Genomic DNA, 12,678 nt, shown 5'->3' with positions numbered 1-12,678 from the left:
CTGAAAGCTTGTATGCTAATGAGCTAAAAGATGCATTAAAAATATTGAAACTGGAGATAATATTGACATTGCTTTCCACTGCTGGAAACAGGTCACAGCATTTCTTCAGGGCTGTTACTGAGAGAGTAAACACTTTTGTTGGGTAACTTTCTGGTAAACATTCTGGTTGCCTCCATCTGTTGATCATTGGACTTACAAATTGTATATTACTTTCACACAAAGTCATCTGTTAGGATAGGATGCAAGGTTAATTTTACAAATTAACAAATTTAGCTAAAATTTTGTACATTTTTAATCATTATACCTACTCAGAGTCTTGGCTATGGAAGCTGTTAGTTGAAAAAATGATCTCAAGAGCCCTGGAACTGCTTCTCAATAGAAGATAATAATCACTAATCGCTGAGGGCATATTTTGTTTATTTCTTTTTTTTTTTTTTTTAATATCCTACATGTCTATTAATAAGCTGTTAGGTCAGGCAATTCAAAGTCATATTCTAAATGCAGCTTTCCTGTTATAGGCCAAACACAGTATTTAAATAGCTTGTAAACATTGCTGATTAGCTACTTCACCTCTTTACTTCATATTTGTCATCACTGATTATTTTCCAAGAGCGTCATCTTCAGTTTTTGGTCATTGTCAATTATCAAATTAACCAAGAGATTTAATCTCTTCATAACACAGTGTTTGATCAGTTTCACCTCATATGACTTAGGGCTTCAGTGTTAATGTGTGACATCTTGGTGCGGTGTCAGATTCACTGTCATGATCCAAAGTCCACCAAACTGTTGCAACAACATCGAGTAACGTTACTGACAGAAACAAGAGAAAAAGGATTTCCTGGAATATGGATTAATAATTTAGTGTTCCGTGAGTAATGCAGTCTTCATTCATCAAAAGCAGTTGGGTAAGTCTTACTGTACGGGTAAAAAAAAAGTCAGCCTAATGTGTTTTGTTCATTAGAGATAGTGATGCTTCGACTATCATTTCTTACCTATATCATATGACTAGCCAACGTTTCTGTGTTTTCTCCCATAAAAAATGATAACACAGGCAAACATGGACAAAAACACGCCAGTCAAGCTAAGATAAATCCCTATTATATAATAACTTATTTAACCGGGGATGTTGACCACAGATTAGATTATGTCCTGGCCAGCAGAAAATAAAGCACTGACCAGAGTAACGTAATGAATTAGATATAGCATTAAAATAATATGAGTAGGCTTTCACAAAAACCAAAATGAGATCATGTATTATTACAAAAATGAAATAAGCAGATAGCATATTGCTTTTTAATATAAATGCATCAAATGGACACAGATTTACAACACTGAGGGTCAACTTAATGTTCTCAAAATGTATCTGAATAAGAGACATCTACATTGTTCCTTTAAATTATCCATTTGTATACTTCTTTTTTATTGCAGGTTTACAACAAGGATGTTTAATACTCCATATCTGCACTGGGACTGATTTACAGAGGCCAAAGTATGAATAAAAGTGTAATGGTAACCTATGTGCTGTGGGCTGTAGGTGGGCCTTTGGGACTTCATCATTTATATTTAGGAAGAGACAGCCATGCTCTGTTATGGATGCTAACTCTGGGAGGATTCGGCTTTGGCTGGATCAGGGAGGCCATACGAATCCCTTCATATGTCAGCGAGGCCAATCAGGAAGCAGAGAAAGTGAAGAGAAGACACCCCACTAAGGCCATCCCAACTCTAGGTCCTACCAGATTTGTGGGACAGGTATGTGTTGGGATCTACTTTGGTACAGTGGCTCTTATAGGACTAAACTCCCTCAGCTACTTCTACCTGCTCGTCCTTCCTTTATGTGTGGGGGCGGGGGTACATCTGGTGTCTACTGTGGGCCAGCAAACCTCAGATCTTCAAAAAACTCTGACTGCATGTCTTATAACATCCCCAGTTTTCTATGGCAGTACTTTGTCACCTCTCCCTATTAGCCTGGCTGCCAGTGTCACCGCTGCACAACACCGCAGGTTTAAACCTCCACAAAATCCTGAAACCAAGCCAGAACTAGGTGAGGACATCTCACAAAGAATGCCAAATTGTCACATTTTCTTTCTACACACATGTACGACAGTAGATTGTTCTTCTTTTAATGATATCTTCTTCTAAAATTGCATTTGTCTTTATCTTGTGTCCAGTTCCACGGCTGTACAGACTCGGTTTAGCCTGGCTGGCCTTCTCTGCTCCACTGGGTTACTGTATTTTCCATAACACCACCGCCACACTCTACTACCTGTCTGACTGTGTATCAGCACTGCTGGATATGTTCTGGTTTTTACCTTGGCTTAGAGGCGCACTGGAGTACATCCTTTTAATGCCATATAGGATCTTGTGTGCTCTGACTGGAGGAGGGTACTATGAGGAGGCTTGGAGGAAGGTGCTGGAAATACTGCTCAAAGAATATACCGAGAAAGAAAAAGAGGCTCTGCAGGTGAGCAATGTAATTCTGTTCCAAAGATTGATAGAAATGCTCATTTATGTCACTGTGTGCATTTTACAGAAAAAAAAAACACTTTGGTGTAAAGATAATTTGGCAAATACAGTAAATTTTGACATTTACTGTGATAGCTTCACCTGTTTAGAGACACCGTGTGTTTAAGTCTGTGCATATATTAGTATGCTTTTATGGTAATAGTGATAGAACTATTCAGTAAAAATACTACCACCACACCATATACTCCACTGGATGTAACAATTTTACATTCAAAACATATTTTTAGCAAAATGTTCTTGAAGCATAAAGTCCCATGCCGCTAAATGGTCATATTCTGTATTTTTCTATTTAGTATTATGTATTTGCTGTCATAAATTAATCCCATTCAATTAGATCACCATGTATTTGTAGCACTGCTGTCCTGTGAAAAGTACATACAGTACCTCTAAAAGACAATTTTCATCAGTTCAGAAAAACTGGCCTAAATTGGAACAATGGGTTTTCTAGTGGATATAGGTTTTAAATAATTTATTTAGCTTAGATAACTTTAAACTCGACCCATTGAGAAACCCATCATCCTTTAGTTTATCACAAACATTCGCAGTCAGCAAATCTGGAGATATGTGGTTTTCACTGGACAGGAACAAGATGGATAACTGTAATATCAAAAGTAGTAATGGTAATAGTAATAAATACAACATTGTGTAGAGATGCAGTGGAACAGAAGTGCGGTATAGAAAAGGAAATTGTCAAGTAAAGTACATCCTCAAATTAAATACAGTAGGCTGAGTACTTCATTCCATTCCTCCAATCAAAATGACATGTTTATTACATTCTTGCTCTGTGTTGTTGTCTCAGGTCATGTGACTTTCTGTAAATTTTTGTGTGTACATATACTGACAGCAACCAGTCAAGTCCTACATTCATCTAGGCCAGTAATCCTGTTTCCTGTTGCAGATACTGTCACTGAAAGCAGAGGCCTCTCTTGAGGAGATAACCCGGTCCTATAGGGAGCTGGCTAAGACATGGCATCCAGACCACAACCCCAGCAAGGATTCTGAGGCGATGTTTGTGAAGATCCATGAGGCTTATGAGCTCCTGCTGCAGCGGCACAAACCAAGGCGATTCAGATAGTTGTCATCTATTTTTCACCTGCTGCTTGAACTAAAGATTATTAACTGATATACTCCACTGTTCATTCAATATGAAAATACTGAAGAAATGGTATTGTTATTATATTTTAACAAGTGGTGCCAGGCACAACAAACCCCGCCCCTCGCACATATTGTAGCTTACTTTGGCATCGAGCTGATGTCATCATGTCTGTGCGTGTGGTGATGTCAGCGTATCAATTGCCTCTATGTATGTGCCAAGTTTGAATTAAATTGAAACAAAACTGATGTTTTTTTTATAGACTTGTGAAATTTTGCCCTTTATAAGTAAATGGGAGAAGAAAAAATTCATAAAAAATGTGAACTTTGACCTACTGTTCCTAAATTGTAATCACATCTATTCTGGGTCAATGGCGATCTATAAACCAAATTTGATATGAATTCAACCAATAGTTTTGCTGCTACAGACATGTGAAATGTCGCCCATTGTAAGTAAATGGGAAATAAAGAATTTAAAAATTCATTACAAATGTTAACTTTGACCTATTGTTCCCAAAATGTAATGACATCTATTCTGGGTCACTGGCAATCTATGAACCTAATTTGGTATGAATTCAACCCACAGTATTGCTGCTACAAACATTTGAAATTTTGCCCATTGTAAGAAAATGAGGGGAAGAAAAGAATTTTAAAAAGAATTTTTTTAAAAAAATTGAAATATTGACCTACTGTTCCCAAAATGCAATGAGATCTATTCTAGGTCACTGTCAATCTATAAACCAAATTTGGCAAGAATTCAACCAATAGTTTTGCTGCTAGAGTGTTAACAAACAAACAAACAAACAAACAAAACCGAACCAAAATATCATACTGCCACAGGTTAAACAACATTTCATATCTCTGATTGTTTGGTGGGCAGTGTTCCTCTTTTAGACTAAAAACAACAGTTTGGTGCCACCCTGTGGTTATATACATGTGATAACGCATAAACTATTTTTCACAAAAATTGTTGTTCGGCTATGTAATGCACCCATATTTTGTATTAAACGCAGAAAACACTACACATCCGTATATTTTTGTTATTCTGGGAAATACTGTGACTTCCCCATAAGAGGTGTTGTAATAGGGTGAATGTAAATCTCCACGGACTGAGATATACAGATGCAAAAAGACAAAACGAAAATATAGAAAATACGCCTACTCTGTTTTCATTTGGATTTCCGGGAGATGGGGACGGAGTTCATAAACAGGTTGAATTTCCACGTTTTATTTTTTCATCTGCAGGATATTGTCCATCTTGTTTAGTTCCTTAAAAACACACACACACACACACACACACACAAACCCTCCGCAGACTACAGCCTTCTATGGACCCTATACTTGTTCTTATATGACAATATTTCGATCCCTTTTCGCCACCTGTACCCTGAGCTGACATGCATCGATGCATTCGGCAATCAGTGAATCCAGAGCTCTGTTGTACAATTATTCGGTCTGTATCCCAGCATGGGCCCGGAAGTTCTTTGGGATTCCCAGGTACAAAAAAAAAAATCCCGGAGATGCTGTCGTCGCCTGGGAAAACAAACAGCTATCCAGACAATTAAGGAGGAAAACACCGATCGGTCGCCAGGTAAGGACGAGGCTGGTGGACTTCTCCGCCGTGCTCGGTAAGACCATCGGTCGGTTTTAATGTGGAAGTACGGCATGTTTTTGAGTAGTTGGTAGGTGAATGCCATTTGTCGTGTGGTCGGGTGCCATAGCAACGGCTCATGAGAAACATTGTATAGGCCAGTTTGACGTCCTCGATGCTGGATGACAGCTGCGTTCATGCGGGCAATTTTTTTTTTTTTTTTTTTTTTTTTTGGACAATCGCAACTCTTTGCAACAAATTGCCGTTGTTGTCTTGGTTGCTTGTGTCGGATCATCAGTGGACTGGACGGACCGGTGTCATCGCGGAACCAAATCTAACCGAGCGGCTAAAACAAGTAGCTATTGATATATATGGACGAGATGACATGTATGTGGGAAATGTGTGTGTTTTTATTGCACAGTAGATAGGATAGACGGGTAAGTGTCTGCGGTGGTGCGCGTCCCTTTTTTTAATCGCCGTGCCCTGGTGTGACTGGCGCGTCTCCCGGCTGCATCAGCGCCTGTTGCTCCCCATGCGCGGCCAATGCCAGGATATTAATTTTCCCTGCGATGTGTTGTCTCCGCCTCCTGCTCGCTCCACAGTCTCCTGTGTCCACTGCTGTCATCCATTTGAGCAAAAGGTGCAGCACTGTATAAATGGTACTTAAGTCTATCTCTCTCTCTCTCTCTCTCTTGTTTTTTTTTTTTCTTTTTCTTTTTTAAAAACAGGGAAATAAATGCGCCTCAACTCAAGCTGCGGAAAATCCGTGTGAAATCTATCAGAATATAACTCAGCACCGTCAGTGTTGGAAATGTTTAGAGCAGGCTACCTCAGTTTTATTGTCTGCTGTTGAATACATCAGTCGTACTGTGCATTTTTACCCAGTATTTAATATGAGGTGACTGCACTGCATGGAAACACTGGAGGTGGATAAAAAAACAACAAAAAACGGATCAATGAATTTTCATATTATTAAATAATCTATCAAGGTAAACAGTTATTTGTAAGCATAAGTATTAGCTCTTTATTAGGCATTATAAAGCATGTATCATGTGCATGTATGTCTCTATTAAGTATGTATTATGTCATGCAGAATATGTATTATGTATTGTGCATGACCATATTCTACAAGTACTGGGCCATTAACTTACCTGTATGTGTTCCCTCTGTAGCCACCTAATTCCTGCTAGAAAAATAAATTGTTGTACATGAATTGCCATATGAATGTGCTCTAACTAGTGTGAGCTTTACAAGGTGGAGAATAATAATTTTCCCCTAATAGCTCTTGGTACATCTGACTTCTGTAAAAATAAATAAATAAATAAAACAAATGTCCGTGCAAGACCTCCCTAAATTAATACAGTATGTTCCCCTTTCTAAAGTACTAATTTACTAGTAGTTTAACCCACATAGGTGCCTAGTTCTATTAGTTTAATTAGTTAGTTATGGTCATGCTGGATAAGGCGTTGATAAATGCTGATAATGACTAATAAAGAGCCTTACATGTATGCTGACAAACTAAGTTGATGGTGAATAGGTTTACCTTAAAGTGTTACCCAAATCATAAATCATACAAAAGATTCAGTAGTATTTTTGGTCACTTACTATTCTGCTTCACGCTGTAATGTGATGTTAATATTTTGTCTTCCCCCTTAAGTTTTAACTCCTCCTTCAAACCCCTTAGCTATCACTTCTCTATAAATATGGAGGCTGACGGTTAAAGAACTTGATACAGAAATAGCTGAGCAGAACCAGAGTTTGCCACATTATTTTATTAAAGCAATCTTATTATAAGTACCTCTGAATCTGAAGTGTAAAACATTTGTATCCTAGTTTATTAGTGTACTATTATAGAACAGCCGCTTTGGTTAGTATTCCAAGTATTAAAACACAGTTTACATTTTACTGAGATAGTTGAGCTGTTAAAAATAGACATTATCAAAGGGAAAGAAAAGTTCTCTTATTGTTTTATGTTGTTCTTTTGCAGAAATCTGGTGAGAGAATGAATGCTGATGACTGCAATGGACGCTCATATGCACCAGGTGAGATTACAGACAAAGGAAAAACTACTGTACATGTGTGTGTACAATCTCCAGACTTTGATGTTGACTTTAATAATGTGGGCATATTTGTGTTTCAGGCAATGGAGGAGAGTCAACCGAACAGGAATTTTATGGCGGGCTGCAGGGCCCTTCAGCAAGATCTCCAAACAGTCAGCAATCTTCACCACATCAGTCTCTTAGCGGTGATCATTCTCCTGTTGTATTATGTCGACATTGTCTTTTAGGGATTTTTCATTCAAAGTAGGTGTGAAATTAAATGTGTCTTTATTTGTGATTTGTATATACACAGCAAATTCCATTAAGGTTGAGCTGTGCAGCGATGATGAGTCACCAGGTGCTCCACAGGCGGAAAGTAAGGAGGCTGTGAGGGACGATAGCAGGATGGATGACAAAGGAGATTCCATGGAAGAGGGGAGTGCCGAGTATGCTCCTGCTGGAAGAGATAGAGTGAGCGTCTACAATGAGATGGCCAGTACAAATGCCGGTTCTCCAGGACCTATTCGACTACCCAATGGAAAGCTCCAGTGTGAGGTATGCGGGATGATCTGCATTGGACCCAATGTGCTCATGGTGCACAAGCGGAGCCACACGGGTAAGAGCCAGCACTAAATGTTTTATAGACAACACATATATGTATATATTTGCTCTACATGTCAAAATGTTAAGTGAAGAGGGTGCGCTGATAGAATGTGGACAACGTAACAAGGCTCAGTCCTTATCACAGTGGCCTGGGTTCAAGTCCAGCTCAGGCCCTTCACTGCTTAATGCCATCCTCTGTCTGTCTCTAGTCTCATATTTAAGGCTACGAATGTTCAGAAATGTATCTTAAAATTAAGAATTTAGCCAATAATTTGATGAGTGATTCACATCTAAAATGATCTGTTCATCCATGTGTTCTTAGGTGAGAGGCCATTCCACTGTAACCAGTGTGGGGCTTCCTTCACTCAGAAGGGGAACTTATTGCGGCACATCAAATTGCATTCAGGAGAGAAGCCTTTCAAATGCCCTATTTGTAACTATGCCTGCCGCCGGAGAGATGCACTGGCAGGACATCTGCGCACACATGCAGGTAAATCAACCTCTGAAGAAATGAAAGCAGCTAAATCATTATATGTGTTCTATAAAAATGTCAAAAATCCACCTATTCAGTTGATAATCCATAATATCACACCATAGTATGAAGTATGACATGTGAAATAACAGCAGAGATTTATTACAATGGTCTGTTTCACCCCTGTTTGAATGTAAGAGGAAATGGGTATTTTGTACAAGAATATACTGTACACGACAAAAACATGACATTTAACAGTCTGAAAACAGGAAATCCTGTACAACAGGTGCTCAAATGGTAGGTCTTGGTGGATCTTCAAGTCTCTAAACTTCAATTTCACAGAAAAGACTCTCGCAAACTGGATTTCAGTGAATTGACGTCACTCGTTCTGATGATTTTCTAAAATGGAACATTGCGGTAAAGAGTCGGACATTTTTTGTCATCATTGGCGGGAAACAGAACAATATCAAGAGTTGTTAATGAATGGGAAAACCCATTTCGTTGAAGATAGAGAACACTGCATTGTTAAAAATCCCCTCCAATAAATACAGTAAATAAACAACAATACAATACAAAACGTACATATTTGTTGTTACCACAAATTACCCGCATATTTGACCATCATGGTTAAACGTTTTCCTTTTAGCTCATCTTGGAGGTAACCACTGTATTTTCTTCTTTTTTTTATTATAGTGTCTTCTCCAACGGTGGGAAAACCTTTTAAGTGCAGCTACTGCAGTCGCAGCTACAAACAACAGAGCACATTGGAAGAACATCTGGAGCGCTGCCATAGTTATTTGAAGAGTTTGGACAATCAGACAGCGGTTACTGCTCAGACCGCACGAGGTAACACAATATAGCAACATGAAATACATTATCTTTAAGACACAATAGTTGTGTGAGTCCCATGTGACTGCCTGGTCAAAAATCAAGCTAAAAAAGGAAGAGTAAATAAAAGTATTTGTGCATTAATGTTTGACATGGTATCTTCTATTTTCAGGGGAAGAATCACTGAATATGGAGCCAATGACTAAACCTGCACTCCAGCCATCTAATGAAAAAGTCCACTTTGCAGATAGACTGTCTATTAGTATCACCAAACGCAAAAGATCAACGCCACAGAAGTTTTTGGGTGAGCTTTTTAAAAATCAATAGAAGTAATGTTTCTTCATCTTTGCTCAGTCTGCTACAGTACATTTATTATTCATGTCCAATCCAGTAGAAATGTCTTGCTGATTGTACTTGAGTGTAGGCAAACATGTAACCTGTGTCATAATATGTAACTTGATCTAGTTTTGGCTTGTTAAGGGGCCACATGGAGCACATTAAGTCAGTCATCAAGTTCTCCCATTTTAACTCGTGTTTGTGATTGACGTGTCCTTTTCATAGGTGAAAAGCACATGCATCTTGACTTACCTGAAGCACCTTATGAATTGTCCTCTGGCTCTGAGAAGGAGGGGGACCTCATGAGCGCTCACCCTACGGGGGACTCTGCTCGGTTGGGAGCGTCCCATCTGCAAGGTACCAGGGGCAAAGTTGAGAACCATGAGCCACCCACACAGCCTCAGCTCCATCCTGCCTTCCTGTTGGGTATGGGCCCCATCAACAGTAACGTGACTCCTCAGGGCCCACGTGCACACGCTGGAGGTGGGCTGACAGCGATGTCTTTTGGTCTCGCTGTGCGGGAGGCAGGCGAAGGCCGTGATGACCAACCCTCAACCCATAGCCACACCACCTCACCCAACGGCTGTCCTGACTCCACAGACACAGAGAGCACAGCAGAAGAGCAGAGCACAAGGGCTACAGGCCCCACAAGTACCTCTAACAACCACCACCTCCACTACCAAACCGCAGCACTGCCCCGCAGCCATCCCACTTCCAGCCCCAGCCAGGCCAAAGACTTGGACCCAGAGTGGGAGAGAGTGTGTCCGGTGCCCACCACCATAGTAAAGAGGAGCCCTGGCTCACCTCTTTCTTCCAAGGAGACCATGCAAGTTTTGGACAGAGATGGTCGGCCCGTGCGCTCCTTCTACTGCCGGCACTGCCGCATCCTCTTCCTGGACCATGTCATGTTCACCATTCACATGGGTTGTCACGGATTTCGCCAGCCCTTCGAGTGTAACATCTGTGGCCACCGCAGCCAGGACCGCTATGAGTTCTCATCTCACATCAGCCGTGGAGAGCACCAGGTGGGCTGAGAGGACGGTATAGTGGTCGTCGAGGAGAGGTGACTGCTGCTCTCTAAAGTTGTCGGCTCACGTTTGTTCTGCACCAGATTAGTTGCTTTAAATCCCTAGCATAAGTAAAAGGATTTGTGGGATCATTGTGAAAATCTTTATGAAACATAACCAGGTGCAAGTGAATCTTTTCATTGCACATTTTAAAGATAAGCGGAGGCAAATTACATTTTATGATTGATTGCACTCCCACATCAAATCATCTGGCAAAACTGCAGGTTTTGCTTCAGAAGTGCCTTCTTGGGGGATTTCCTCTAAACTAAAAAAAACTGGCAAAGACCTGGTGCTCAGAAATCTTGACTAGCCATCTTTCCTTAGCGACATAGTTAGCACTTTTGAAAGGTCTTGTGCACAGGTAATTAAGAAAAGCGTGGCATGTACATTTAAAGAATTATATTTGGTACGTTTAGTATGCACAAGGTGCTTTGTTTTTGTGGTTGAGGGGGGTATTTTGTGTGTCAGGTAAGCTTAATATGCACTGAGAGCTTTGTGCCTCTGGGTCTGGGAGGAGCTTTTGTCGTAGACGAAGCACAGAAAATGGATTGCCTTAACTCCTATAACAGTACGCTGTTATGGGAATACATATTGTTTACAGTATGGTTCAACAGTGTGAAATCACCTCAGAGGTAAGAATATTTGCAGCTGCACAGTCCGAAGACACAGCAAAATCATGAAGGAAGCTAACTACAAAGTTCTCACCTAGAGGTGAATTGGGGGTTCAGGTCTTAGATGTGAAATAGGCTTTTGGATTTTAAAGTGAGCCTTAGAAAACTGGTGCAGATCAGACCGTGAGCCGTGTAGTGTACAGTAAGAGCCTGACTGAGATGGCCCAGGGTGCTATACCTACACAGGATTGCACTTTTAGGTTCCCTGCTTATATATGAACATTTGCTGAAGCACTTGATGGCTTTACAAATTTTTTTCTGTGATTGTTCTACTGCACTGATAAATGGCATAATACTCTCAATAATTGATCGTGAAATTTGCAACACCAGTGCATTTTTGACGGAGCCGGCCTTCTACAGAATCCCACAGCGCTGCACTGGTTCTGCGGTCTACACTCAAGTTTGCTGCAAAGTGTGACTGAGAATTAAATATCAGTTTAACTACAGTAATTCTTTTGCAGTTTTTCACTCAGAATCTTGGGTGAGATTTTTAAGAATTTGCATAATGAATGAATTAATAATTCATTATTTAAAAACAATTAACAAAACCAGTTTGAATCTGTTCAGTTATCACTTGTGGTTATCTATTTAGTGTTGTTTGTTTCAGCCTTGGTGTATTTGCATCAGCTATATTCCAAATCTTATCCAGCATATTCCTCAAGTCCATGAAATGTTACCTCCTGCTTCTTTAAAGCACCCAAATACCTTATTGCTACAGTACGGTGAGTTATCTGGTAATGTTAATATTGGGAACATGAATGAGACCAAACTCAGTATTCTAACTTGTTATTGTGGGTTTGCTGCTTCATAGTTTAACTTGATTTTCTTTAATTGCAGGCAAAAATGTACTTGAAACTGTTTTCAGAAAAAAAGAAAATCTAAAATGCACTTGGTTTGATAAGTAGAGAAATGTGTGTGAATGGAATATAGCATGTGTGCTTGTCATTTTCTGCTTTTACCTGAATTGTGAATTATTTTTTCTAAATGTGAAGTACTTTCAGAAAGTGAAAATGAGGCATGGGTTTTTGTCTTCTTGTGTGGACCTTTAATGTTATATGATATTTTGTGAATGACGTAACATGACAAAACACTTTACCTCAAAGTTAAAGATGTACAACTGCCTCATTATTTCAAGAAGTCATGTTGCTTTCCGAGATGTAATTGCAGTTACAGATGCGTGCCCCTCAATATTCTCAAAACTTTTTACTGTCAATAAAGTAAAGTTTATTAAGTGATTTTATTTTTCCTTGTTTGACTATGATAACCTTGTTTCTTTGTGTGTTTCTTTGTGCTTTCTAGTCACTTAAAATTGCTGATGTTTACCAGTGGAGCAAAAAAAACTAGACTGCAGATATGATAAGACATTTATTTCATTTATTAAAAACATTCCTCAAAGTCCCCAATCTAGAAGAAGCAACACAAATGTATTATTTCATCCAACAAATGAGACTGCAGC

The 12,678-nt window shown here is 39.5% G+C and overlaps 2 protein-coding genes across 5 annotated transcripts; both read left to right on the top strand.

The window, feature by feature from the left end:
* The first annotated feature begins 1,491 nt into the window (after positions 1 to 1,491).
* Positions 1,492 to 3,598, top strand: dnajc22 (DnaJ (Hsp40) homolog, subfamily C, member 22). Its single transcript, XM_030137764.1, has 3 exons — positions 1,492 to 2,041; positions 2,169 to 2,461; positions 3,422 to 3,598. Exons 1-3 carry the CDS (start codon positions 1,492 to 1,494, stop codon positions 3,596 to 3,598), a joined length of 1,020 nt encoding a protein of 339 aa, XP_029993624.1.
* Positions 3,599 to 5,109: 1,511 nt separating this feature from the next.
* On the top strand, positions 5,110 to 12,457 carry ikzf4 (IKAROS family zinc finger 4). 4 transcript variants are annotated; one of them, XM_030138407.1, is made up of 8 exons: positions 5,110 to 5,243; positions 7,194 to 7,248; positions 7,347 to 7,451; positions 7,559 to 7,861; positions 8,171 to 8,338; positions 9,014 to 9,166; positions 9,321 to 9,452; positions 9,710 to 12,457. In XM_030138407.1, exons 2-8 carry the CDS (start codon positions 7,209 to 7,211, stop codon positions 10,516 to 10,518), a joined length of 1,710 nt encoding a protein of 569 aa, XP_029994267.1. In that variant the 5' UTR covers positions 5,110 to 5,243; positions 7,194 to 7,208; the 3' UTR covers positions 10,519 to 12,457. The 4 variants fall into 4 exon arrangements, with proteins under 4 accessions (XP_029994267.1, XP_029994265.1, XP_029994266.1 ...); XM_030138405.1 differs by lacking the exon at positions 5,110 to 5,243 and adding an exon at positions 5,303 to 5,846; XM_030138406.1 differs by lacking the exon at positions 5,110 to 5,243 and adding an exon at positions 5,777 to 5,865.
* Positions 12,458 to 12,678: the final 221 nt, after the last annotated feature.

The sequence above is a fragment of the Sphaeramia orbicularis genome, chromosome 7 (assembly GCF_902148855.1).
Source record: "Sphaeramia orbicularis chromosome 7, fSphaOr1.1, whole genome shotgun sequence".
In the NCBI taxonomy this organism is placed as follows: domain Eukaryota; kingdom Metazoa; phylum Chordata; class Actinopteri; order Kurtiformes; family Apogonidae; genus Sphaeramia; species Sphaeramia orbicularis.
This window is presented reverse-complemented; position numbering and strand designations above follow the sequence as displayed.